The sequence below is a fragment of the Nipponia nippon genome, unplaced genomic scaffold, assembly GCF_047370975.1.
Source record: "Nipponia nippon isolate SJK-2023a ecotype South Korea unplaced genomic scaffold, ASM4737097v1 scaffold_25, whole genome shotgun sequence".
NCBI classification, from domain to species: domain Eukaryota; kingdom Metazoa; phylum Chordata; class Aves; order Pelecaniformes; family Threskiornithidae; genus Nipponia; species Nipponia nippon.
This window is the reverse complement of record NW_028262342.1, coordinates 2,212,803-2,238,569: the sequence shown is the minus strand read 5'-3', so window position 1 is coordinate 2,238,569 and position 25,767 is coordinate 2,212,803. Positions and strand designations below refer to the sequence as shown.

Sequence of the window (25,767 nt, the reverse complement as noted above, 5' to 3'; positions counted from 1 at the left end):
ATTTGAGGTTGTTCTGAGAGCAAAAGCCAGGGAAAAAAGCAAATCCATTCACTGCTGGCAGAATTACTGAACGTTGAACTTCAGCGACTACAGCCCATGGTCAATGCCTTTTCTAAGACTAACAGCCATTGATTTTACTTCTCAATTTCAGGCCTGCGCTCATGAAACAGCTGCCCTTCAAAAGTCCTTGCTCTCTTTTGTGCTCTGACAAGGAGAGCCAAAAAATACACAGGCCAGCATACGGTCTGTGCTCAGGTCAGCGGACACATCACGACCGCAAATTAGAACTTGAACGAGACAGGAGGAGAAACCGCCATGAAAGCTGATGACATTAGACATAGGGAAGGTAAGTCCCAGGACTCCAGTTACTTACAGCATCTGTAATTATTTCCCTGTAATAGACTCCTGAAACACACCCATGTGAAAGCCCACTTTGCTCTGCCTTTGTGTTTCTGCTATGTTGCAACCCAGCCTAATTCGGTCACCAGTCTGCTGCAAAGGAATTCCAGTCACCAGTTCCAGGGGTACAGGCTAACAAGGTCTCATAAAAAAAGTCTCCCCGCTACTTCTAGACCCGAGACTAAAGGAGACGTTCCTCAACTCTGGCCTCCTGTTATAACCCCCTTCTCTGGAAACCTGGACACCCTTCGACCCTCAAAACCACTGCTCCCTGGCCTCCCCTCCCACCATGCACAGATGCTCCATCTTAGCTGTGAGCTGCCCGAGCCTCTCTGGGAAATGTGTGCTAGCAAAATCGGGATGTCAGGCTCCACGGTAGAGATCAGCCACTAGCATTCTCATCTCAGAAAACGGCAGTTTTGATATTCACGCTGCTCATCTGCCTTCCTCCGTGCTGCAGGCTGGATGGAGTCCCTCCTTTAGGTCCTTCTCACGCAGCAGCAGCTGCCTGCCTTTTCCCCAGGATAAAGCAGGGCTGTATGGGGCACGCTTAAGCACTCCCTATTTACCCTAGAGCACAGGGGGTTGGATCCATCTCACCTGAGCTGCCTGGATTACAAATCCCAGCTTCTCTATACAGACACTGGTAAGAAACAAGCACTGGAAGGCAAATTCAGCTCCTCAGAATGCAGGTGGGATCAGTCTGGGCTATAGGACAGAAGATGGAATTTGGGAATTTTTCAGAACTGGGAAGCTGTTCAGTAGACAATAATTCACATGGCAAGGCCGCCCAAAAGCCAGGGACCCAAAATTGTACTAACCATGGCAAAAGGTGGTCCACAAGCTCTAGCTGACTGTCATGCTGGAATCAGAGGGGATGCTGGGATCGGAAACCTGAAATCAGAGCGGCTTACATCAGCAGTCTGGCCCAGTCCCCCCAAAAGACTGATATTGCAGTCATGTTGCTTCTACAGAAAATGTTCATTTTACCAAATTGGTAATTTCTGAACTCATCATTAGCTCTGGTTATGCTATTTATGAATAAAGTGGAAGAAAAAATGGTGGTGGTTCCCCATCCCTTTACATTTCCCCACAGAAAAGTATTTATTATGCAGCTGGTCTGGATATGGGTTAAATTAGCCAGTAATGAACTGATCCTCTAGCTAAATTTCCTTTCTATTAAGCAATTCATCTAAAAATCAGAAGGTCCTTTAGACAGCTGAAGCGGCCTTTATCAGCAGGCACCAATTCAGCATTTTTCCTGCAAAGAAAGAGCTCATTATCCACACACCCCTCTGCGATCTCTAAACAGAACGCAGCAGTCCCAGAGTCTGTTCCCAAGCTAAAGTTTTAGGGAGGCTCACTTTGAATTTATTAAACAGGAATTTACTTTCTAGTAGGAGGAAGAGTTTCTGACACCGGCTTTGGCAAGAACATGTAACTCGGAGAGACTGCACAGGTACGTGCTATTTCAGGTAGCTCTGCAAGTCTCCTTTCGCAAGTTATTCGGCTGCCGAGTCGGCCTGTTGTCATGCAGTGACTTTTATAACAGGACTGCAACTTTGTGATGCAATTATTAACACGGTACCACTACTACCTACTGCTCGGCCGATATTCTTTTATGGTCACAGCTTTTGGCAAAAGGGAACAGAGGTGCTGTTCAGCGCTATACAGCACTGAAATCTTATAGCAAATTTATTACAAAGGGTCAAGTATTGTTTACCTTTCTCTACACCCAAGTTTTCTACTTATGGCTTTTCAGGTATTTAAAGTGGAGTTAATAGCATTACTTTTAAACAATATTATATTCTGCTTCCTTTGACTACACTGTTACACTGTGAACTAAACACTTGGCTGCCTGTCATGGGCACATACAATGAGTTCAAGATGAGGTCGAGTGACAAACACATCCTAGCATGCCCCAAACTTTGTGCTGAAAGCATCAACTAATAAAACCAGACATGATTCTTACTTCTCATGACCTGTAAAGACAGACTGAATCACCACACAAAAAGATGTTACAATATCCTGAACAGAAAACTCAAAGCGGGTAGTTATGAAACCTCTTGGATTTGGAGAAGGCAAGACTGAACATGCCAAGATATGAAGGCGCCTCAAAAAGACTGAGGTAAGATCAGATTTATGATCAATCAGCTAACGTAACAGGGTTTCTCAGTTCTGATGGTTAAAAATACTTTGGGGAAGGAAACAAAGATTACTGCTGTGTATAGCTCAGGTAAGGCTACCTCTGGAGCACAGAAAAATAAAGTGTAACATTGAGTAATTTTATACTGGCCACATCCAACAAACCTGGCCACATTCACGTGGATCTTAGATGATACATTTCTGTTAGCACAATTATGACCAGTGACGAGGCTTCCTATTTTTGAGGCTCTGGAATTACTATCTTACCTTCCACTCAAAGAATTGTCACAAAACCTTTCCAGAAAAAATCCAACCCCAACAAAACCCCCAACACCCAACCACTTTCTCTGCCTGTAGGCACATGCAATCTACATCAAACAGCTCAAATGTGTTTGCTAAAACTTGTTTCTCACCACTGTTGAGAAATATATAAATAACCAGTTTGGTTCTTTCGACTACAACTTCTTCCAGGTAGACACCCGCAGCGTGACTGGGCTCACTGAAGTCCACTCAACTTTATACAGAATAACTACAAAACAGAAAGCTCCCAAAAAATAAAATTATGCGATGAACTCCTACCCCAAAGATCTCTCCTTTTAAGCCCAAATCAAACAGAAAACTCATCCCCTTCAACTCCAGCAGCAAAAGACAATACTGAAAGAGATCAAAAAGCATTTCATGTACTGCAAATAAGTCTATCTTGAAACAAACACCAATTTAGCTAACTCGGCACACATCTACTTCCTTGAAAGCATAACTTACTTCAACCTGCTCTTAATTGCTTGAAGATAGGCTGAAATAAATCTGGACACAGTCTGCTGCACAGGTTTCACTTAGGATTAGTCTGCATAAACTGCTCCATTTCAACCATAATATCAGACCATAGAAGACTCTCTAATGGGGATGGTATTATAGAAAATAAAGACAATTGCACCAGTATAAGCAATTGCTGCACAGGCTGCTTTGAGCATTTTTTATTTTTTTTTAGTGACATAAGTACACACAACTTGTAAACATCATCAATTTATTTTAGTAAAAGGTGACTGTTTCACTAAATAAAATTGCTCCACTGCAATAAAGGCACGTGTAAATTGAGTCTGAAGAATAATAACTAACAAGAAGCAGCTTTGCTTACAGACTAACCCACAGTTTTTGAGCCTAGTAATTCACTGTTTCGATGTTTACATCACTGAAAACGCTTCTATGAACCAAGGCAGAAGTATCTATAACCCTTGAACGCAGGTGACTGTCAACAGTGCAGTCTCACAGTCCGGGCACTGGGGTAAGCAAGGACACACCTCAAAAGGGAGAGCTGTGCCTTTCTGTTGATTCCCCAGACACAGCCTCCTTCCCACTAACAGTTCGTGATCGCTGCTAACGCCAGCAGGAAGGATTGCCACTTTGTGGGGAGGATAAGGCAGGCACAGGGAGCGCAGGTGAATTTTCTGCCTTAAAGCCATAACCTACTGCTACAACAGGATTTGGGCTTGCAGCAACCCTGACAAAGTAATTCAAAACACTCTTGCTACAGAGGTGTGTTCTCAGCCTCTCAGGCTTATGCCCAGGATTGTTTGCATTATTATTATTATTACCTCTTCCCTGAAAAGCCTAAGGTCATTGAGAAGACAGTACAGAGATAGCAGGATCAGAGATGCCACAACGCAAAACGGTGCCTACGAGCAGAGGCAGGCTGAGGTCTCACTTACTGCACCCGTTTAGGGTAAAACCCCTTAGAAATTCCTGCTCCCTTTCAAAGCAGTGAGGCCAGAAAGCAGGGAGGAAAGGGAGGGTAACCTCAACCCTAAAAACATGCTTAAGAATAATAATGCCCCAGCCTACAACCCCAGAACACGCGTAGGAGGGCAGTGTGACCACCCAGCAGCCTGTTCCGTGCTCCGGGGGTGGTGGTCACAAGTAGCAGCCTCACTAAAGGGCACAGTCCAGGCCCTGAGGCCTCCTACACAGTACAGGGGAAAGGGGTAACGTGTCAAAGATGCAAGGATGCAGCATTAACTCAAGGGATAACAGTTCCAGCCCCCTGCCAAACAGAGACAAAGGTGTAGGAGAGGCCCCAAAGGCCCCTTCTGCAAGTAAACGCGGGGCAGGGGGAGGCATCCCCAGCCCCTCAGATGGCGCTCCCTCAGTGCACACAAAGAAGGCCCCATACCCCCCTCCCCAAATGCCCACAGAGGAAGACCCCCCCCCCCGCCCCACAGGCCCCCTCCAAAGCCCACACAGAACAATGGAGCCCACTGTGACCCCCCAAACATTCCCTCGGCCCCCCAAACATCCTCCTCAATACCCGCAGGCGACAGGGAAGGCCTTCCCCGCACCCTGAGCGCCCCCCTTCCCCCGAGGCCACAGCGTACACCGGGCTCCCCCAGGCCCATAAGTCGCCCTCAAAGCAGAGAGACGGCCGGGAAGGCCCCTAAAGCCCCTCAAAGCCTCATAGGGGGACGGAAAGCCCCCCCCCGGAAAACCGGGAAAGCCCCACAGATCATCCTAGGCCCCACGCAGGGCGAGGAAAGGCCCCCGGCCCCCGCCTTTAGGCCTCACTCACCGCGTCCCCGCCGAGGCCGCTCCCTCAGGCGGGCGGAGGGTGGGGTCCCGCCGCTAAGACCCGCCCCGTCCCCGTCGCTACCCGATTGGCCGCGCTCACAGAGCGCGGCCAATCGGGTAGCGACGGGGACGGGGCGGGACGGGACGTACCGGTGCGCGCGTATCCCGGTGCGCGCGTATCCCGGTGCGCGTGCATCGCCGTGCACCTCCCGGTGCACCTCCCAGTGCTCCGTGTGCCCTCCGCCGTGCACCCGCCTCCGCGTCCTCTTGTGTGCATCCTCCCCGAACCCACCGGGCCCCTCTCCGAGCCCCCTCGGCCCCGTTAGCAGCAGCGCTGTCCCGTCCCGACCATGTCCGGTAGAGAAAAGGGATAAAAGCAAATACTCGAGCTGCTCCTCCCTCCCCGCCCCGGTGTGTCCCGGGACCCCTCCCTCCTCCGGCAGCGCGTCCGCCCCCGCGGCCCTGCCCGGGGTAGGGGAGAACAGGGATCCTCAGGGACACAGGGACCCTCGGGCCGGTTGGGGCCACCGGCGCTGTCCCGATCCCGGCAGCGGGCGGAGGCTGTGCCGGGGGGGGGGACGGACAGACGGACGACGACGACACACGGACGCGGGACCACGTCCCCCGGGCGCTGCCGCCTCCCCCCGCCGCTCTCCTGCCTCCCGGGGCTCCGGCTCGTTTCGATTTCGTTTCCCGGAAGGATCGCGCCGAAGCCGCAGCGGTCGCAGGGACGGGACCCACCCGCGCCGGGCACCGGGGCAGCGCCGAGCACCGGGTCGCAGTGGGGCAGGGGCAGCGCCGAGCACCGCTGCGGGGAGCGGCCACCCACCGCCACCGGGGATGCAGGTAAGAGCCGCCTGCCCCCAGCCCGCTCCCGGCCCCCCGGTTCCCCCCCTCAGTTACGGGCTGGAAGTTGATCCCCCCGGGGAGGGGGGGGGGGGGGGGGGGTGACCCCCCATCCGCCTCCCCGAGCAGCCGGGGGGCTCCATCCCCCCGAATTTGGAACTGAGCCGAAAGCTGCTCTCGCACATCTGGGGTTTCATTTTCACCCCCTTTTTCTCACTTTCCCACTCGAACCCTGCCAAGGACAATATTCCCTCTTGCAGCAAGGAAATGCCATCTCAGAGACGTGGGAAAACAGCTAAGCAGGACAAAAAAGCAAGAACATGAAATCGGAACAAAGTAATAAAAATTAAGAATGCGTCTCAAGCCCTAGAAATCTTTAGGAGCAAGAAAAATATCACACGTTTGGTCTGTTTTTACTGTAAATCTCATTGTAAGAGAGTCACACCAATGGGAGAAAACTAAAATACATTTCTAGAGGAGTTCTAGACAAAATACACCGCTAATTTCTTTCACTTTTATTTTTCCCATGGCTTATTGCTTAGAGTGAATCCAGAGCACAGTTTGCATTGCTACCAAGCCTGTTCAAGTTTATACTGGAGTTTCTCTGGTTTTCTCATACAATATCATGCAGCTGCTTGCTTTGCTAAAACCAGCAACCCCGAGACAGCCAGCAACGGTTCCACCACTAGCAGAAAAATTAACACCCATCCTTCTGGTAAAGAAACCCCTCACCCCGCTGCTGCCTTTCTCCTGCTGTAACTCCCCCAGGATCACAGGGAAGCATTTTCCCCCGGAGGGATGGAGCGCTTTGCTCCTGTGCTCCGGGTTTTGGGGACACCAGCTTTGCACTGAAGATGTGGCCGACCACCATCTGCTCTGTCAGTGCACACCGTGACTTTCTTCACCCCTGATTTTTCAGGGGAGCTCAGCTCCTCTGCCCCCACACGCAGTCGAGGAGCACTGGCTGCTCCAACCACCTCCGAAAATCCACCTGAGGCTGTATTGAAGGCTCAGAGTTGGCAGCTACCTCAGAAAATACTATTTGCAGGCAAAGTTGTTAATTTTCCAGAGAATGAAGCTGAGAAATTGCTGGGATTCACGTTAATAGATTTTTAAGGGGAAATATTATCTGCTTGGCTGCCAGTAATATTTCAAGATCTCGATGGGGCTGAAAGCAGGAGCCGAGCTCCCTTCAGGCTCACGTGCTCTGGGTGAGAGCCCGGAGGCAGCGCGGGGCCGATGCCGACCCCCCAGCCCAGCAGAGGTGCTGGGGCTGCCTCTGCTCCCAGCACCGATCATCTCACCCGTTCGGGGAGGCTGGAGAGGCTCCTTAATGAGCAACCAGGAGGGAGGAGTAATTCTTGAGAGGCTGGGACTTAATGGCAGGAGAGCAAAGATGAGAGGACATCTCTCTAAACCATGGGATGGCTATTTCCACTTATGCCCAAATGATTACTGGGGGAAAAGTTAGAGATCTCTTCATGCAGTGTTTTTTAAGACAAAAATCGAAGCATTATTGCCAGCTGTATTTTCACAACTCGAAAGAATTGAAGTACTGTCCTAAAAGCCTGGGCATGCAACGAGCACCTGAGGATCCTGCAGGATGCGGGAGCCAGCACGGGCACTGCAGGCTCTGCCAGGCTTGGCTCCACCTTCCACTTCCCTGCAGCCATGGGGCAGCGGGGATGGATAACCCACACCCAGAGCCTGGGTGAGGGCAGGTACCTCTGCTAAAGAAAAGAGCTGGAGAAAGAGAGGGGGATCTCTGGCTACTGACACTATCTTGGGCAACCAGAGATTCATCCTGGGGCTGGTAAAGGGCCTAAAACCAGCATGGAAGAGCTGCAGACAGCACATCATGCTGCTATGAGAAACCGGTTAGGAAATATTTGAGTCGTTTACTGCAGTGGAGGCATCTCCAAAGCAAAAGCAGGACCAGAGCTGGGAATTTTCCCCCCACTGATGTGTTTGATCTCTTTTCCCCAGGGTAAAGTGGCAGTCAGCTCTCCCAGCCCCGTTGTCACAGCTCTGTTACCGCCCCCATCCCAGGCCAGACACACACCCATCAGCGAGGGGGAGATCTTCAGGCTTCCAGGCAGGCTGAGTGAGTAGATGTTGAGCAAGTCAACGCTGCTTAAAAAAAGGAGTTCCCACAGGGTGGGACATGGTGGGTACAGCCACGGTGTCCCACCCAGGGACCATTCCCTGCTGTCAAAGGGGGACAAGATGGACCAGTCATCAGGGTTCATTTTCTCTCTTTGGGGTGTTTTTGACCTGTGAGTGCTTAATATAGAGGGAAAGTTTGGTGATGGAGAAGACTAGTGTCCCACCCTGCCCCTTAGCAGTTTTGAAAATGGAGACTGAGTTGTTTCAGAGGCTGCTCCTGGTTTCAGGAATCCAGCCCTCACTGTGGAGCAAGGATGACGTGATCCACTGGCTAAGATGGGCTGAGAAAGAGTATTCCCTTCGGCAAACCGACGAAAGCAAGTTTGAAATGAACGGCAAAGCCCTGTGCATCCTCACCAAGGATGACTTCAGATACCGAGCTCCGAGCTCAGGTTAGACTAAGTGCAAGGGTGTTTCTAAGGCCCATCCAAGTACAGCACAAGCTGTGGTCTGCTGAGAGGGGCTGGATGGGTCCCAGCAGACCAGGCTTCAGCTCTGGCCACTTGGGTGCTGGAGACAAGGACAACCCTCTTCTTTCCTTTAGTCCATCTGGACTGCAAATGCTTTGGGATGGGGAATAACCTCTTACTCTGTAGCACAGAAGTCTAAGCAACAACATCGACTGAGAGAGGCTAATACAAAGTCATCTGAGCAGTCTTTCCTTCCCTGCAGGTGATGTGTTGTATGAAATACTCCAGTATATCAAAACTCAAAGAAGAGCCCTGGTGTGCAGCCCTTTGCTGAGCCCACCCTTCAGGGAAGCCAGGAGCCCAGAGGAAGGTATGATGGAGGATGGCAGCTGTCCATCAAGCAGAGCCTGCCCTCAGTACAGTGGGTTGCACACATCTGGGGTTTGAAGCCTAGCCCGTTGAACCCATCCCACACTACCTGAGCAAGGCAAGCAGGACAGTCCTGGAGATGGCAGCCAGGTCCAACAAAGTCCAGGTCATCAAGGAAGTTTGTAGTGATGAAGCAGGTCTGGTCAGAGTCAGGCCTAGACAGCACCAGGTGGGTCCACGGTGACCAGGCAAGGCTATGGCTACCCTGGGAAGTCCATCTGCAGACTGAAGTCTGGGTCAGGGAGGGTCAATAGCCAGGCAGAGGTACAGACCCAGCTGCAGACTAGTCCTCCTGCAGCATAGCTGGGAAAGGGATAAAGAACCAGGGCTGAGCTTAAATAGAGCTGCTGGGCCAATGGGTGGAGTGGGGAGAAGCCCCAGGTGAGGCTGGTCAGGGCCAGTGAGGCTTATCAATGTCCTCAGGGGGGCCTAGGTTGGTATCAGTGGCTGGTTTTGCACTGAGGTGGATCTGGGAGTGTTTTCCTGAGCTCTTCTGCTGGCTCAGGTGTAGCGTGATGAACATCTTAAGCCCTCATAGCAGTTTACAGGGGAGTGCCTGTACTCTGGTGCATTCTCCTGTTCCAGCTTTTCTCACCCTACTTGGCATCTCCTCTAACCCCCCTGGACCTTCTGCTGCTCCTGCCTTAGCAAAATCCCAGGCTTTCCTCAGGACCTACCTCCTGGGACTGGGCCGATAGCCAACCTGGGCTGTCCCTCCCCACCTCTTTCAGGGCTTTGGAAGATGTCCTGGGACCTGCCACAATGAACCACAGGATTATTTGCTTATTTTTTGTAGGGACAGACTGTAGTGCCTCAGTTGGTGTTTCCTCCTGCCTGGGGGGTGCAGAACAGCCTGTGTCCCACAGCCCCGCAGAGCCGCTGAACCTCTCCCATCACAGCTCGGAGGGCAGCTGCAGGGCAGGTGCCATCTGCTCTTTTCCTATGACCCTGGCAGCCCCAGTAGATGGGAAAATTGCAGGTAAATAGGAATTTATAGCCTGGTTCCTTGGGGAAATGAGAATGTGCTCTGTCCTGTCTGCCCATGTCTCCCTTCCATTTATTCCATGCATCAGTGTGTGTTTCCCTGCCTCAGTTTCCCCACCTGAAAAATCATAGTTCCTGCTAGTGTTTTGCGATTTAGAAATAAAAATGCCGTGTATGAGCTCTGGGCAATTCTCATGTTTATTATCATTGCTAACACGTGCAATCCTGTTGCTGATTGACCCTCACTGGAGCGCAAGTGCCTTAGTGGGAGCTCTGTGACTATTTATTCTCCACCGGCACTCAGACTGCAGGTTGCTGTGGGATTACGTGTACCAGCTCCTCTCTGACAGCCGCTACGAACCTTACATCAAATGGGAAGACAAGGAAGCCAAGGTCTTCCGCGTTGTTAACCCCAACGGACTTGCCCAGCTCTGGGGGAACCACAAGGTAAATGTAGTTGAGAACAAATTCATCATTCCTGGGCTTCCGCATGTCACCTTCGTGACCTGTTCCCCAGAGCTGATGGCACAGGGACTGGGAAGGGTGAGACGGAGTGGGCGCAGGGCTACTGAGAGATGCTGCCCTCCTGGTGATTAAAGAGGGAGGCTTTCTCATCCCCCGGAAAGCAAACCATGATGGCTGTGGACCCAGAAGGGAGTCTGGGTTAGAGACCCACACTGCAGCCTGCAGTGCCCAAGAACCACCTCGAACATCCCACGTGTGGTCCTGCTGCAGACAGACCCAAACCAGGTGTTGGTGCTTGCTTTTACTCACACCCCCCTCCCCAATTCTTTTCTGCTTCCAGAACCGGATGAACATGACATATGAGAAGATGTCACGAGCGCTCAGACATTACTACAAGCTTAACATCATCAAAAAGGAGCCAGGGCAGAAGCTGTTGTTCAGGTGAGATGAAGCAGATCACAGAAATGAGCTGCCTGGGACAGTGCAGATGGGGCACGGGAAGGCGGTGGGCTCCAGATGTTGGCAGCTGCTTCATCCAGCAAGATCCTCCCCTGCAAATGCAACACCCCAGTGGATTTGTGTCCAGGCTCTGTCCTGTGCAACCTGGCAGCTGGGCCGCCTGGGCTCTGGGTCCCATCTGATGCGCTTTCCAGGACTGCAGACCAGCATCCATCCGCTCTCCTGCATGGAGTCCAGTTGGTGCTGGAGGAAAGGCCCCCAAGCCCACCCAAGCTGGACAGGTCCCTCCTGTTCCCCAGTGACACCAGATCTAAAGTCTACCTCCAGACAGAGGAAAGGGTGGAAATAAGTCAAGAGCCTCCTGTTTTCAGTGCTGGCTGCTTCCCTGGACTAGTTTGGACTTAGAATGCCAGCTCTGGGCCGATGAGCGCTGAGCTTTGTCTCCCCAGGCTCAGTGCATCCTGGTGCAAAGCAAGAGCTGGGATCCTCAGTGAAGCCCGGGGATGGCAGATACCCTCTGGTGAGCTCCAGAGCTCAACTGATGAGGGCAAGGGCTCCGGCATTTACAGCCTGGTTTGGGGCTGGGTTTGGACATGCCCTTAAAGCCATTAAATAAATGTATTGCAGGTTTTTGAAGACTCCTGGGGAGATCATCCATGAGAAATCCAGCACACTGGAGCAGCTGGAGAATGAGGACCATGAGGATTTGAAAGAAGACCCACTGGAGGTTTCAGCATAGGAAATCTTTGAAGGTGCATCGCAGACAGACTTGTGCTCCGCTGGGAAGTGCCGGCGTCTCTTGCATCTCAGGGACAGAAGGCCACAGAGCTGGTCCTGGATTTCAAAACCTGCCTTGAGCCAAAGCTGTGACATCTCTGGGGCTTCATTAGCAAAACACACCCAGAAACCGTCCCCCAGCCCCAAAAGCACTGGTGAACGTGTGGGCTGGTCTTCTGCTCACTTCTCTTCTGTCTGCTGGGAGGGAGTGTGATATTTTTTGCTCTGTAAATGTTGATGCTTGTCTTTAAGGTTTAAACTGGCTGGTAAAGACTGCTCCATTCTTACAGCAGACCACCGGAGCCTGTGCTCCTGGTCAACCATCTACCGAAGCGCTTTTGTAGAGAGCAGTGGCCCTAAGCGTGAACACGCTGCTCTGAATCTGAGCCATTTCCCCAGTTCAGAAACGGACTTATATCGCAGATATGCTGTGCACTGGAATCTCCCTGTCTCCTGTGGGGTTGCTCCTGTGATTAAGGGTGGGAGTGTACTGAAATATCTGCCTGGATCCAGCCTGGCTGGAGCTCCAGGCTGCACGGATGCCCTAAGCTGTGTCTCATTTTAACTCCTTTCCCTCCATGTAATGCTTTTTGTAATTAGCTGACTAAATAATGTGAAAAGAAACAAACCCAGTCGTGAATATGTCCACACTCATCGTCAGACACGTGGTTATTTGCTTTGAGTCTGAAGCAGGAATACCTGCAACCCCAGGCGCTGTTAGTGACCGGGAAGGAACAACGTGTGTTTGTTTTCTTTTTAAATCCAAAAATATCCACTATTATTTTCAGGTTGCTTTTCATTGAGGAAGTAAAATCCTGTGACTGTGTAGGGTTGAAAATCCCATTTCTTGCTAGTCAAAGGTCTGAAACTAGGAAATCCAAGCCTTCCTCATTTAAAACCAGTTCCTGTGGGCACCCAAATCTTGTCCCCAGGCTTGGCAGCCCCTAAACCAGAGTGCAACGGTCCGAGCTGCTCAGCAGCTGACGGGTGAACGCAGTGCAAACACACGGCGTTTGGTGGCTACGTGGACAAGCGCAGATACAGGTCGTGAAGCAGCATCGTGTTTCATGGCTGGTAGGAAAAGGTGAGTTCCTTCCAACCTCTGTTTTGCACCACTGCAGAAATTATCCTGCTGCCTCATATTTTTGCTCTGGACCCTTTCCCAAGCCTAAGCTGCCGTCTCAGAGCTGCATCGGCACCGCGTTTGGGGCAGCAATGCTGCGAATGGGTCTGGGAACCGTCAGTCTTGTGAAAAACATTGGCAAGGGTTGGTGACTGAGGTTTCCGCCAAAACTGGTTGTTGCCAACCTGAAACTACAGTCCCTTTTGCTGTAACTGGAGTCGCTCCTCCAAAACTATTTTATACCCATTAACTGGAGCCTGGAGGTGCTGGTGGGCTGTAGCCAGCAAGAGATGGTGGTGGGACACATGGTGGCCGGTTGGCAAAACGTCAACAGTACGACATCTTCGGAAATGCTGGCTGAGAAGTTTCACTTCCAGAAAAATCACCAGCTTGTTGGCCAAATGCAAGTGCTTGAGAAGTCAAGTGATGGAGGAGAAGGAAACGAGAAGCTCTAGTGGGGTAAAAGAGCACGATAGCGTCACAGCCTTTGGGAGGTCCCAGCTAGGACGGGAGGCCAAAATCTCTGCTAGGAGAGGGGACCGGAGGTTCCCCAGCACCCAGCCAACCTGCAGCCTGGGGATGCGCTACACCAGGGAAGTGCAGCGAAGCACCCAGACCTCATCCTTCCTTCCACAAAGGGTGCTTTTTGTCCCAGACAAGACTAAAGCCAGATCTTTCTTGGGGTGAAATCCAGTGCAGAGTCAGCGTACGTCCTGCCCAGCCCTGAGGGACAGCTTTGGTGGGAAAGCAGACCTCCTTCCTTGGCAACTGTCCTGTCCTGGACCTGCATCGCTCTTGGGATACACACCCATGGGTGCATTTTTCCTGACCTTCTCCGAACAAGATATCCCCTCTGCTTTCTTGCCGTGGAAATGGCCCCGATGACTCCTGAGCATCCCATCACTTCTCCAGCCTGCGTGATTCGTTTTGTTGGAGCAGGTGACAGTTGGTGACCCCGGCGCTTGTGCCGTGCTCGCAGGGAACGTGCGAGATGCCCTCTCTCCACCTGTTTTTCCCGCGATGACTAAGGATCCTGTTGGACTCGGACGGGGGTTTCCTCTCCTGGCTGGGAAGCTGCCAAAAGCACTCAACCCGCCTTGTTCTGTGCCACCGCGGCTCCAGAGGGATCTTGGAGGGTGAAAATCAAAGGGCACCTTTGCAAGGATGGGCTGCAATGAGGAGCTTTTTCCATGCTCCCAGGAAGCCCTCATGTACTTCCAGGGCTGATGTGTCTCTTTTCCCTGCGGTAAACAGAGGCAGGAGGGCTGTAAACCCGCTGCGTTCCGGGCACAGGGACCCATCCCTTTCGGTAAACAGCCAAGTAACTGCCGCTTGCGCCGAGGTGTTTGGCGTGGGTGTGTGGGGAGGGAGAGCATGCAGCGGCTGGTGACTTTTACCGCGGCTGAAGTCCAGGGGCGGTGGCACGCAGGCAGGTGCCCCGCGCGGGCTTTCCCGAAGGTTTGCAGTTGCTTCGTTCCCTGAAGGTCATCATCCATGCTTCAGCAGCCCCAGGCCTGGTGGTGTTTGGGGCAGGCTGCTGCATGGCAGAAAATGCAAATGCCCGTGGATGCCCGCTGCTGTCTCGCACTGCTCATCTGCTGAGGGAAGCTGCTAAAATCAGTCCTGGGGCTGGAGGAAAAGAGGATTTGCTTTGGGGGCTGGTGCTTGGATCAGAGGCACCACACAACCGGGCCGAGAGGTTTCCACCAAGGCTGTGTGTTGGCTGTGCCGTCTGTCCAAACTGTGGCTGGTGCAGGGAGCGGTGGCTGCCCTCAATGCCTCCGTCGTGGTTCAGATCTGGAACTGCAGATATTTTTGTGCCCAGGTGGCTGGTGTTGGGACCTTTGCGGTCCACTTAAAACACAACTGCCTCCAACACCCAGTTGGATTGGCTATGGCTTTGGCTAGCCAAATCTTGAAGACCTCCAAGGATGGTGATCCCCCACCCCTGACACCTGTTTGAGGTTGTCCCACCCTCCTGCAAAGGAGGCTTTTCCCGATGTCCAACCTCAGCCTGTGGCCTGTCTGTCTTGCTCCCAAGAAATGTGGGTGATTTGACTCCTGCCTTCTTCTGAGCCCGTTGTAACCCTCCACACCTCACAGCTCCATGCGGGGAATACCTCTCCCTTGTTTTTTCTCATCTTCTGGAGCCAGTTTCTGTAAACAAACCCGCTATCTCCCCATGCTTTTAGTTCTGCTTTTCCCTCCAGTGTCGCTGGCCTCAGCGTTATGTACTCCCTCCACGTGACCACGTTTCCAGGCAGCTTCCTCATTCTCTCCCACTATTGATGAGAAAAGCGGACAAATTTGGATCCGGATCTCTTCCCCCAGCTCTGGTTTTTGGTTTGTCTCAGGTCTCTTGCAAAAATCTTTTTCTTATGCCTCTCTCCCATTAGGTTTGAGCATGTCCCCAGTCCCAGAAGGGATCTGAACTTGGATAAAGGTCTGGATCCAGAATCACAATTCAGGTGAAGATTTTTCCTGGAGTCACTTTGGGTATCCTTTCTTCAGGCTGTGTCCAGAAATGCTACTACAAAGAGGAAAAGCCTGCAAGAGGCCATAAGTCAACGCTGATTCCCAGTTTAATCATGAGAAGTCCTTCATGAGTAGGGACGGTGTTTGGACGCAGCTTTGGATGATCTCCAGTAGCAAGATCTCCAAATTGGAGATGGCCAAATTGTGCCCCATCACTAGAGTGGATGTGGCTTTTCGTTTTACGGATATTGCAGAGAAAAAAAAACAACAACATTGATTGTGAAACTCCTTCTCACCCACTGGAATCGACCTGCTTATGAAAGGACGTGGTCCTGTGTTAGTTAGCAGCATGGAGCTCCTCAAGGATGGTTTAATTATTCATCAGAAGTAGATGGGGATGCTGAAAAACAAAACCAGGTAATTTCTAATCAATATTATACTCTGATTCATCGGTGTAGGCTCAGGAGAAACGAAAGGAAATGGACTGGATCTCTCCCAATTATAGGAAATTATGGCACAGAAAGTTTGTAGAAACAGAAAGAAAATAATCCTGGACTGGTTCCATTGCAAGCTGATCCCCTTATCAGGAAAAGACCATTTTTATCTGGGAGGGACCGGGGCAGCACATCGTCCTAGCTGAAAACTAAAGAAAATGCAGCACTGCTTCAATGGAAATCTTGCCGAGGGATTTTCCAAAGCCTGTGTGCCGGCAGCCGCCGCCCGGCAAATGCATCCGCATCCAGCACCGTCCCTGCAAGGTGCAGTGCGAAATATTGCCATCAGATGGCAAGATAGCAATGAGGATGGCTGGCAGCAGCCCGTGGGAGGGTGCAACGGGCACAGGGGTGCAAAGGGATGGCCGTGGGGCCAAATGGATCTCTGGTTTAAGAAGAAAGGCTGAAAATTTGTTTGGCCAAGGGGCAGATTGCAGATGTTGGGATGTGCAGATCTGTGTTGTGTGGGTTCGGCCCTGGAAGATGCTCTGCCCCTGGGCAAGGCTGAGTGGGAGCCATGGGGGTGCAAAGGATTTGGGTCATGAAGCCAGTCCTGTTTCGTGTTTTAGGGTGGGTGCACAGGCTGTCTGAAGGACCCCAGGATGGGTTTCAAAGATGCTGCAGCCCAGCCATGCTCGGTGTTAGGCAACAAGCTGATAGCACTGTGCCCCAGAGCGTTGGCGGTCCCACAACAGCCCCCAGCATCCACGTTCCTGGAAGCTCCCAGAATGCAAGTGGGGCAATCTGCTTGCTGCATTGAAATCCCATTTATCTGAGAAAGCTATGACTTCTCCTTACAGTAACAGCCCAGAAAAGCCCATACATGGTATCACACCCACTAAAAAAAAAAACAAAAAACAAAACCAAACACACCAAAACCAAATGCCAAGCAGCTGGCTTAGATAGCTGGTTTCAAAGGCCAGCACTTACACTAGGTGACAGGTGATTTTTATGCTGTTTTGCTGCTATATGTCACAAGGAAATTGCTTTCTCCTCCAGCGAAACTCACACCCACTGGTTTTCTGCCACGAGGGAGGTGATAGCGGGGATCCCAGGCGGAAGCATTGGCCACTCTCCTACCTGAGTGGCTGCTAAAAATAGGGCTTAACTCAACCAGCTGCCGTCCCCAGGTATAAAACCAGCACCTCCCAGGAGAGCCTGACAACCCTTAGGGCCCCTGGCCGAGGAGCCTGTCTTGACATATGTCCAGAAGAGCAGAAATACTGATGGAAAGGTAAATACCAAAGGAGCAAAGAGAGAATGAGGTGGCCAAGGTACTGGAATCAATTGGAGTAGGATGGGGGTTGTTGCTTTGCTGTGATTAAATCTAGTTGAATGATTTATTATCCGGTGGTCGGATGGCTTTGGTGTTGGCTTGGGTGAACGAAACTTGCCTTCTTGCTCCAAAAAAAGGCCAAGTTGTTGGGGTGGGTGGGTGTGCTTGTGTGTTGTGAGGATGCTCATCTGGACTGAGCGGAGGCTGATGCCTATGCCTGGCTCCAGGGCGGTTTGGACAGCTGAGCGTGCCAGGTTTCGGTGTTGGCTTCCCGTGTGCTGTTCAGTGGTGGAGAAAGACTGGTCTTCTGAAGGGTGAAATTGGTTTCAGAAGTAGAGCCACCAAAAAGCACAGGCATGGCTCTCTGTTTTTTCAATAGTAACATCTCCTGTTTAATTTTGCTTGTAAATGTGGAGGAAAAGGGTGATGGGAAAGTGCTCTGAGCTCTGTTAGCAGCCCTGCGCTGGTGAGAGCTCACGGAGGGGCTGCGTCATTGCAAGGTGCTCAGCCACTGTTGGCAGTGGCCAAGGATATTTGCCAGAACCTTGGCCTCTCCAAGGGCTGGAAGAACCTGGCCTTGCTGGGGAGTGTTTTTTTTTTTGCAGCCAATACTTTAAGGGGAGATACTCAAAAAACTGGGTTGTGCGATTCGCTGGGGGAGAGGTGCTCCTGGCGTGTAGTTTTTCATCGCAGTATGGGAATATGTTGCAATAGGAAGATACAGCACCACGGTATCTGGATGATACCCTTGCTGGATCAAACCCTCTGGATGAGAACCAGGCTCTCCCCCTGAGACATGCCCAGCTTGTCTCTCTGCTCCCCGCAGTTTCGGTTCCTTTATCAGCGGTGTCTATAGCCCATCATAAAACCTTGTGTGTGCAGTATGTGTAAACAGCGCTCAGGTAACAACTATAAAAGGGGTTGATCATTTACTGGGAACATAAACAGTCTTGGACACCCAAAGCACCCTTGGGTGCCAAAATGGAGGTGATTTCCATCATGCCCAACCTGACCACGCAACGTCCTGGGGACAGCAAAAATCAGGCTGAAAATGTTTTCCTCCACAGCAACATGCAGGCTCTGGCTGCGGAGAAGCCGCGGTGGGACGCGGGGATGCAGCCGTCGGGCAAGATCCTCTCTCTGGACAGGCAAGGGGCCAAGAAAGTGCTGGAGATCTACGTCAGGCGCTCGCTGAGCTGTTGCGAAAAGTCACTGGGGGCCAAAAAAACGCTTCAGGAGAGAGCCAGAGGGCGAGGGAGGAAGGCAGGCGGGCTGCAACGGTCAAAAAGTGACTTCTGCAAGTATTCATGTGCCAAAGTCAGTCCCAAGAAGGACCAGGAGGAGGGACCCAAAGCACCGGACCTGGATGAGGCTCTGGATGATGACAGCAAAGCTCCCGGGGAGGTCCCTGAAGAGGAGCTGGAGCACAAGAGGAAAAGTACAAAAAACTCTTCCCAGGGCAAAACCCAACGCACCTGGTTCAAAGGTTTCTTAAATTTCCTCTTCAAGAAGAGCCCTGAGGACCAGAAGGAACATGCAGGGCAAAAGGCAAAGAAGAAAGATGCCAAAGCTCCTCACAGCTCCAAACCAGAAGGAGCTAAAAGACCCGGAGGGGACTCGAGCACATCCCCGCCGCTGGGCAGAGCCCCGAAGAGGAGACCCAGCCTCAAGAAGGTCTTCTCCTTCAAGAAGCACGTGGAGGAGGAGCGGGGAGAGGCGGCAGCCGGGGTGAGGGCCAAGCGACCCAGCTGCCTCCCCCTGTGGCACGTCCAGGCGCCAGCCACGCCAGGTGGGACCCCCACCACCCCTAACCCTGACCCTAAACCAACCCTACTGCCAACGGGACCTCCGCTGGGCTGCTTTTGGGAAAGCTATAGTGTTTAGTGCTGGTTTCTAACCTAAGCATCGCCCTCCCGGTGCTTTCTGGGCTTTGGGATAGGTTTTGGGGACTCCAAGCTCAACCTGCTGCCCCAGGGAAGGGTCAATCTGCCCGTGCTTTGAGCACGTCATTGCTCCAACTTGTGGGTGCAGCAAGCTACCCCAAGCCAGCTGCTCGGCGGTAACCACCCAAGCACAGGTTTTCCCCCTCTGGCAAAGAAGGGACATGGTGATTTAGTTTAAACCCGCGTTCGAGACCTGAGATTAAATCTTAAGCCTCTCTAGGGCCAATGTTAAGCTGCTTTCGATTTGCTGCGCAGAAGGGCGCGGGCAGCTGGTGCGGCAGGCAGAGCCGGTGGGATGCCCCCGTCCCCGCCCCAGCCCTTCCCCTGCCAAAAAGCCGGTGAGGGGATTTCTGCGAAGCTACAGCAGATTCGGGGCAAGTTGCAGCCGCTCGGTTACGGTTCAGAGAGCACAGCTCCATCGTTCAGCGGCGGTATGCGCTAATCCAGGGTGCGCACGAGCACCACGTGGATGCAGTCACCGCTGCGGCTGCTTTTGCCTTTCAATCAATGGCCAGAAAAAAAAAAAATCCTCACTTCTGAATACTTGTTTTCCTTCCAGCAGACGTGGAGCAGCCCGACGGTTACTACGCACGAGTCTCGGAAGAGATCGGGCTGATCGTGCAGGGCAGCGAGAGCCTGGGGAGCCGAGCGTGTGGGTGCAGGGAGCCACCACAGCTGGCCGGTGCCGACGGGCTCGGTGAGTGTTGCCCTTGCAAGTGCTTCATCGCTGGCGTGTATAGAAAACATAGGTGCACGAGACTTGTCCCCATGCAGAGCCTGCACGGGACCCAAACCCTGCTTCAATCTTGACCCAGGGGCTTACGTGACCCGAACAGTCATGTGAAGGCTTTGGGGGAGATTTTCAGCATCCGGGCTTGATTTGGGGGGACAGAAATTCAAAGGCAGGAGGGTGGTTTTGCTGGCTGAGGATAACAAGGCACTTGGCAATAGGCTGAAATGGGTTTTGGAGGGATGGGGGTGGATAAACATTGCTCAGGGAATTTTTCTTGGGGACTAAATGGAGCACCTGGGCGTGAGGCTTGGAGAAAGGGCTGGAGATAACGTGGGATCTCTCTCTGCAGATGAAGCCATCAGGAGAATCGTCGCCCTGCTCCAGAGTGCAGGAGATGAGCTGGACAGGCAGGTGAGAGGAGAGCTGTGGTCAGCTGGATGGGGTCAAGGGGATTTGGGCCAAGCTCTGTACTGATGTAAAACACAGCAACGCCATCGATTTCCCTGGTGCAGGGAAATGCTCAGTAAAATCAAGGAAATGGCATCTTTTAATTCCCCGACTGGGTGTGATTGTGGCTGTCTGTCTGTCCTCCCTCAACTGCAATCCTAGCATGGTGCGAAGGCGTCAACGCAAGGATGACACACCGAGTTATTCACTCGTAACGTGTGTACTCGCTTGCTTCTTAACCAGGTGAAGGAAGACGCACGGCTACGGATGTTCTTCAGAGACATGTCCTACAGCTCCTTCAAGAACTTGGCCGATGCCTACGTCCGCAGGGAGATGACGGCCAGCAGACCCGACGTCAACCCCCAAGAGATCCAGTTTGCCTTCGCAGTGCACCTCACCGCCAAGGTGGCGGGCATCTGCAACCAGGCAGTGAACAGGATCATGGGCTTCGGCACCCGCTACCTGGAAGATTCATTTACACCCTTGTCCTATGGCAAAATTCTCCAGGTAGGGAGGAGGATCGAGACTGGGGCTGAGCTTCCAGCAGCAAGTTAGGGCAAGTGGTGTAATTTTAGGGTGATCGATAGACCTGGGTGGGTAGCAATCATGCTGGCTTATAATGGGGGGTGACTGGGTGCTGCATCTTGCCCTGTGCTGTATCTTCCCCTGTGCTGTTTGGGCTGCCTTTGCCTTTCTCCAACATGAGCGGGGCCCATGCACACACAAGGAGCAGGACTTGCTTTGCTCCCCGCCCGCTGCGTCTCCGCAGCCAGGAGATGCCCTGTAGTGCATGGCGTTGTTGCAGCCTGGTGTAACTGCAGCTTTCCTCGGGGAGAATTTCCTCCTTAAGCCATCTAGAAGGCCAATAGCACCAGCTCAGTTTGGGAAGGGACCTCACGGATGTTTTCTTTTGTCTCAGCAGGACAGAGGAAAGTTCAGTACAGACAACTGCGAGAGCCCGGACTGACATCGGCTGCTCCGAAGGGCCTGCGGTGCCTGGGAACCCAAGGATGCCGATTTACCGATGCGGGGGACAGTCCCCGTTGGTGACCTGGATGTGGGGTGATTTTCTGAACTGTGGATTTAAAATCTTCTGAGGAAAACCACGGTGACAGCCACAGCTGCGTGAAATGCTTCAAACCCACCTGGCTGGTGGCAAAGACTCTGTATATCAAACAAACCCCCAATTTAACCCTGTATTTGCACTTTAGCTCTCACCAAGTGCACGTGTTCGACCTCCTGGTGTGTTTGTATTCGTGTATGTATATTTATTTACCTGCTTTTCTATACGTATCTGTGAATGTACAACATCATTTTTGTAGCTTCCTCTCTCAGCCAAGTGTCCAATTCAGGAAAAAAACCCTAAAACTCAAATAAATTGGTCCCTAAATGGCAGCCAGGTTTGTCTAATGGGTGATGTGTACGGACATTATACATGGAATAACGTTTGCTTTGCTACAGCTGTTGTGGGCTGCTCCTTTCAAGCCAGATGCAAAGTGGCACAAAGGGAGTGCTACAGCAGACAGACGGTGCGGTCCTGCTAGTTTTTACTATTTATAGCCATTCCCTTTCCAGCAGAAGGAGGTTTATTAGCCAAAGCAGCTTGATCTGACACCAAGAACTGGATAAACCTTGTTTCCGAGTGGCGCAGGAGCTGCCCTTGCTGTCGTTCCCTCGAGGAGCGAGGGGATTTACGGCTGCCGGGGTCTCACCTACGAGGTCTAAGAAGATGTGAAATGTCAAAGCGATTAAACCCTAATCGCTGGGAATGTTCCTAGCTAATCTGTGCCCAGACCCCCAAGTAGGGCCATGGATTAAGGCAGCCTGGGGCCGCGGGGCATTGCCAGCGCTCAGCGCGGTGCCACGGGCAGGAGCATTTCCCTTGCCAGGGTTGGACCCAGCCTGGGGTGAAGGGGACAAAATTTTGGGGCTTGCAGTGTGCAAGAGGTGGGCTGATCTAGTGGGTTGAAGGTGATGGTGGTGGCAAACAAACCTGTGGGTCTGGGTCAGGGCCATGCATGGGGTGACAGTCCCGCATCTGCCCAGCACCGCTCTCTCACCCTCCGCTCCTGGAGGACGCGATCTTTTCAGTCCTTGTAAAACCCCAAGTAAAACAAAACGAGGAAGCCCAGGCCTCGTACGAAGGCAGCAGCCCTTCGCCGCGCAGATCAACACCCCTTGTTTGCGAAGCCTTTAAGGCTTGATAGAGCCACAGAGGGTTGAATCACTGGCTGCTGAAAAGCCCCAAGGAGGGGGGATGCCTTGCAAGGGCTCCATCTGATTTAGCCCAGAGTAATTAGGACTGTGAAAAACATCAAATCCCACTCCTGGGCCCAGGCCGGTGATGCCAGCAACAAGCACGGTGCCAGCACCGTGTTTCCTTTTGGCTGGGAACCAAGCTGGGAGACTTTTACTGCAGGAGAAACCGAAACTGCTCTCACCTGTTTGCAAACCATCACGACGTTCCTGGGGCACGGGGGACTGTGCTGGGGCTGTGGCCGGGGTCAGGCGAGCCGGTGTTGGGGACACGGTGGGGACCCGGCGGGGGGATCACGCCATGTCCCTGTTTGTTTTGCATCTGAGCTCACGCGGTGCCGGGTGTGGGTTGGGATTTGCATGGAGCAGAAAAGGGTTTTGTCTCCTCGCTGACTTCCCGGAGGACATCATCTTGCCTCGGCACATGGGACGTGCCTGCCAGGCAAAACACCGGTGAGAAAAACAACGCGTCTCTCCCGTTTCCTTCTGCGCTTTTCCCGATATCACAGCCGAACCAAATATCCTCCTTCTGCGGTCGCTGGGCCTTTCCCCACCCATCAGGGCAGAGGTGCTGGGCAAACAAGGAGCAAAACCTGCACAGCCCTTTGTACAACGGGCTCCTGCTCCCAAATAACCCAACCCGATGCCGGGACGCTGCTCAGTGGGACAAGGACAGGAGCAGCCACGGCTGCCGTTGGTGCAGAACCATGGGGCTGGCAGCTCCCGGAGCCCAGGTCCCTTCTCATGAGTGACTCCAGCGTCTTGGCTTAATCTCTTAGTTATAAAATTGAGACCCTGATTGCCTGTGGCCACTGAAGATATTAAGAAGGTATTAAAGAAGGGCAAGTTATTAGCCCCGGGGTTTTGATCGGTTTCCAACTCTCAGTATTACCTTCATCCTTCCCTAAACGCCCTGCCGTGGCTTCAAACAGCTAAAGCAATCGCCTCGCCTGTAAATCACTGGGATCACGGACGCCGGCCATCTGGGCACTGATCCTGCCCAGGCAGAAAGCAGCCCCATGCCCTGCACAGCCCCCTGCCTGGCCGGTGCTCAGTGCGAGCCGGGGGGCCTTCTCCCGAAAGCATCTCAGGTTCTTTCTGGGATCTTGGTCTCTGAAGTCGTTAGTCCTCGCTAATCCTGCTTTGTCGAGTGCCAGGTGGGGGAGGGCGGCTTAGAAAATCAGCCCAGCACTTAATGAGCCAATTAATGCAAAATTCACTGTCCCTAAGAGGATGATGACAAGGTTTCATCTCACGGGAGCGTGGCCCTGGGCCAGGGAGGATGCTGTCCCCTGGGTTGCTGTCCTGGGGCCTCGGAGTTTGCAGCAGGTGAGGGTACAGGGCAGATTTTGCATCCCCCCTGCCTTGAGAAGCCCCCCGTAACAGGGTGATTTGTGGGAATTGCTGTGATGGGGCTGTGCACCCCCTCGGCCGGCAGACCCCAAGGTGTGTCCCCAAAGCCCGTCTCCTCTTAGGTTTTGAGGATCCCAAGGGGAGCCCGGGGTGTCTGAGCATGCCATGAAGTCCTCGCAGGTCTGAGCCGCTGGCTTTCGGGGTGCTGCCCTCCCCTTGCCAGGTCAGACGCCTCCTGTCCTTCCCTGCACATGGACACTCGTCCTCTTGTCCGTCCTGCCTCGCCTCCCCTGCCCCTCTCCTGGGGCTGGCCCTGCCTCGGCATGGGGCTGTGCTGTCTGCTGGGTTTTCTCCTTGTTAGGGACCTTCTGGCATTTACCGTGCACCTCCCCATGGAGCTACTCACTTGGCTTCTGCAGGGATCATGGCTTTTTCATGGCCACTGCACCATCCTTCATCACCTGGCTCTGGGAATGGAAAATCCCACTTAATACATTACTTCGTGGCAGCTGCAAGGGAAGAAACTATTACAAGATGCCCAAAGGAGAACCTGGGGGAAGAACATCTCCCGGTTCAGCTCAGTTTGCACTCACAAGGGTGCTCTTGGAGCACCACATTTTGTAGCAAGTCCAGCTCCTACGAGGAAACCGTCCTCGTGCCGTGCACTGGATGGAGGAGCCTGTTCCCGCAGGTCCCACGGGATCGTTTACACCTTTCCTGAAGCTTGGCAGCTGGGGCTCGGCTCGACCCAGGAGGTGCAAGTGCTGAGTGAAGCAGGAGCATCCTACGCCTCTTCCCTCCAGCGCCTGTCGGGTTCCCTGGGGGCCTGATGCACATAATCGGCAGAGTTAATGCACAGAGAACATGGAAACAATTTCTTCCAGCATGCAAACACTCAAGCACTTCCAATGCACGTGCGTGTTCGGATCAGTCGCAGTGAGAGATGATACTTTTTGCCCTTCTTCTACCTGCAGATGTTTGCCAGCGCTGGAAGAAAGTCCTTTAAATGAAGGAATTTTCTTTCCCAAGGGCTGGAGGAGACATGGCAGGAATCACGCAGATCCAGGCTCAGATATCACCAGGAGGCCGGTAGATGTGAGGGAGACTCACCCAACGAGGGGACAAGGTAAAAACAGCATCAAACACTGAAAAGACAAGAAATGAGAAGACCAAATCCAGTAAGACTGTGTAGCTACAGCAGGACATGGTCACGTGCAAATGCCCCAATTCAAGCAGTTCTTCACCTCCAGGACAGTCCCGATGATGTCTCAATATATCTTTGAGCTGACAACTTGCTCCTGCTTGTCCTGTCATCCAGCCGTCGAGGACGGCCTTGGCCATGCCGAGTGACATTTATCGGCGGGGATTTGCAGGCAATGTTCACCTGCTGACGGGCAGCTACCAGTGAAACTTCAACCCGGGGACATTTTGCATGTCGAGGTGGGGGTCTCTGCCCCCAGGTATCGCACAGGACACAACTCTTGTCGTGGGGACGCAGCGACGGCTGGAGAGGCCAAGGAAAAACGTATGGAAATTTGGAGTGAAACAGCATTGCAAAGGTTGTATTGGGATGCTGGGACCATCCTCTGTTTTCTTGTACTGTCCTGGCCAGGCTGGTGCTCCAAGGTGGGGAACGACAGCTCTCTCCTCCAGCCTGTTATTATACACACGCCATGTTATGTGGATATACACAACCTTGAACGTAACATACGTAATCTTCATTGTATAGTGTGCACGCTATATGTATTTGGACAACATAAGGGACACAATATTTAGTAATATTTAATAAATACATCTGTTTAAAATGGCAATTTTTATTCTGCATGTTGGCAGCAGCGTCAGGTTATTAAGGCTGAAAAGACACTAGAAATCTACTGAATTTCTCCCTATTTTTTAACTATCCCCCAGCCAATGAAGCCAGCCCGAAGGCAGTTTGATTTTGGTTCAGTAACCCCAGCTTTCGGGACCACGGTGCTGCTGCGGGCATCCTCCTGGGGCCGCATAGAGCACAGTGCTGGCGGCGGGGGG

At 52.5% G+C, this 25,767-nt stretch overlaps 3 protein-coding genes across 11 annotated transcripts in view; 2 read left to right on the top strand and 1 right to left on the bottom strand.

Moving 5' to 3' along the window:
- KCTD20 (potassium channel tetramerization domain containing 20) overlaps window positions 1-5,171 on the bottom strand; it is a 29,535-nt gene extending 24,364 nt beyond the window's left edge. Inside the window, exon 1 of one of the 2 annotated variants that reach the window (XM_087762037.1) lies at window positions 5,105-5,171. The gene's annotated coding sequence lies outside the window, so the exon portion shown is untranslated. Of the gene's footprint in view, window positions 1-1,220; window positions 1,241-5,104 lie in introns of those variants that run through there. The other variant, XM_087762040.1, reaches the window with a different exon arrangement.
- A 644-nt stretch (window positions 5,172-5,815) lies between these two features.
- ETV7 (ETS variant transcription factor 7) lies at window positions 5,816-15,253 on the top strand. Of its 2 annotated transcripts, XM_087762044.1 has the most exons (9): window positions 5,816-5,949; window positions 7,936-8,053; window positions 8,343-8,507; window positions 8,788-8,895; window positions 9,751-9,933; window positions 10,243-10,385; window positions 10,744-10,844; window positions 11,490-12,723; window positions 15,159-15,253. In XM_087762044.1, the coding sequence occupies exons 1-8, from the start codon at window positions 5,944-5,946 to the stop codon at window positions 11,599-11,601; spliced, it is 936 nt and encodes a 311-aa protein (XP_087618170.1). In that variant the 5' UTR covers window positions 5,816-5,943; the 3' UTR covers window positions 11,602-12,723; window positions 15,159-15,253. The 2 variants fall into 2 exon arrangements, with proteins under 2 accessions (XP_087618170.1, XP_087618172.1); XM_087762046.1 differs by lacking the exon at window positions 7,936-8,053 and having other exon boundaries at window positions 5,818-5,949.
- Window positions 15,254-15,516: 263 nt separating this feature from the next.
- LOC148055238 (uncharacterized) lies at window positions 15,517-21,485 on the top strand. 7 transcript variants are annotated; one of them, XM_087762034.1, is made up of 6 exons: window positions 15,517-15,654; window positions 18,075-18,796; window positions 19,510-19,647; window positions 20,033-20,094; window positions 20,374-20,637; window positions 21,050-21,485. In XM_087762034.1, the coding sequence occupies exons 1-6, from the start codon at window positions 15,629-15,631 to the stop codon at window positions 21,095-21,097; spliced, it is 1,260 nt and encodes a 419-aa protein (XP_087618160.1). In that variant the 5' UTR covers window positions 15,517-15,628; the 3' UTR covers window positions 21,098-21,485. The 7 variants fall into 7 exon arrangements, with proteins under 7 accessions (XP_087618160.1, XP_087618161.1, XP_087618159.1 ...); XM_087762035.1 differs by lacking the exon at window positions 15,517-15,654 and adding an exon at window positions 15,767-15,995; XM_087762033.1 differs by lacking the exon at window positions 15,517-15,654 and adding an exon at window positions 16,022-16,965.
- The last annotated feature ends 4,282 nt before the right edge of the window (window positions 21,486-25,767 follow it).

Bases quoted from the DNA above. Each gene is read 5' to 3' on its own strand.
- ETV7 (XM_087762044.1), top strand. The intron at 9,934-10,242 runs GTAAATAGGAAT...ACCGGCACTCAG, and splicing joins AGTAGATGGGAAAATTGCAG to ACTGCAGGTTGCTGTGGGAT. The intron at 10,386-10,743 runs GTAAATGTAGTT...TTCTGCTTCCAG, and splicing joins AGCTCTGGGGGAACCACAAG to AACCGGATGAACATGACATA.
- LOC148055238 (XM_087762028.1), top strand. From the start codon at position 17,989: ATGGAGGTGATTTCCATCATGCCCAACCTGACCACGCAACGTCCTGGG. The intron at 20,095-20,373 runs GTGAGAGGAGAG...CTTCTTAACCAG, and splicing joins GAGATGAGCTGGACAGGCAG to GTGAAGGAAGACGCACGGCT. The intron at 20,638-21,049 runs GTAGGGAGGAGG...CTTTTGTCTCAG, and splicing joins CCTATGGCAAAATTCTCCAG to CAGGACAGAGGAAAGTTCAG.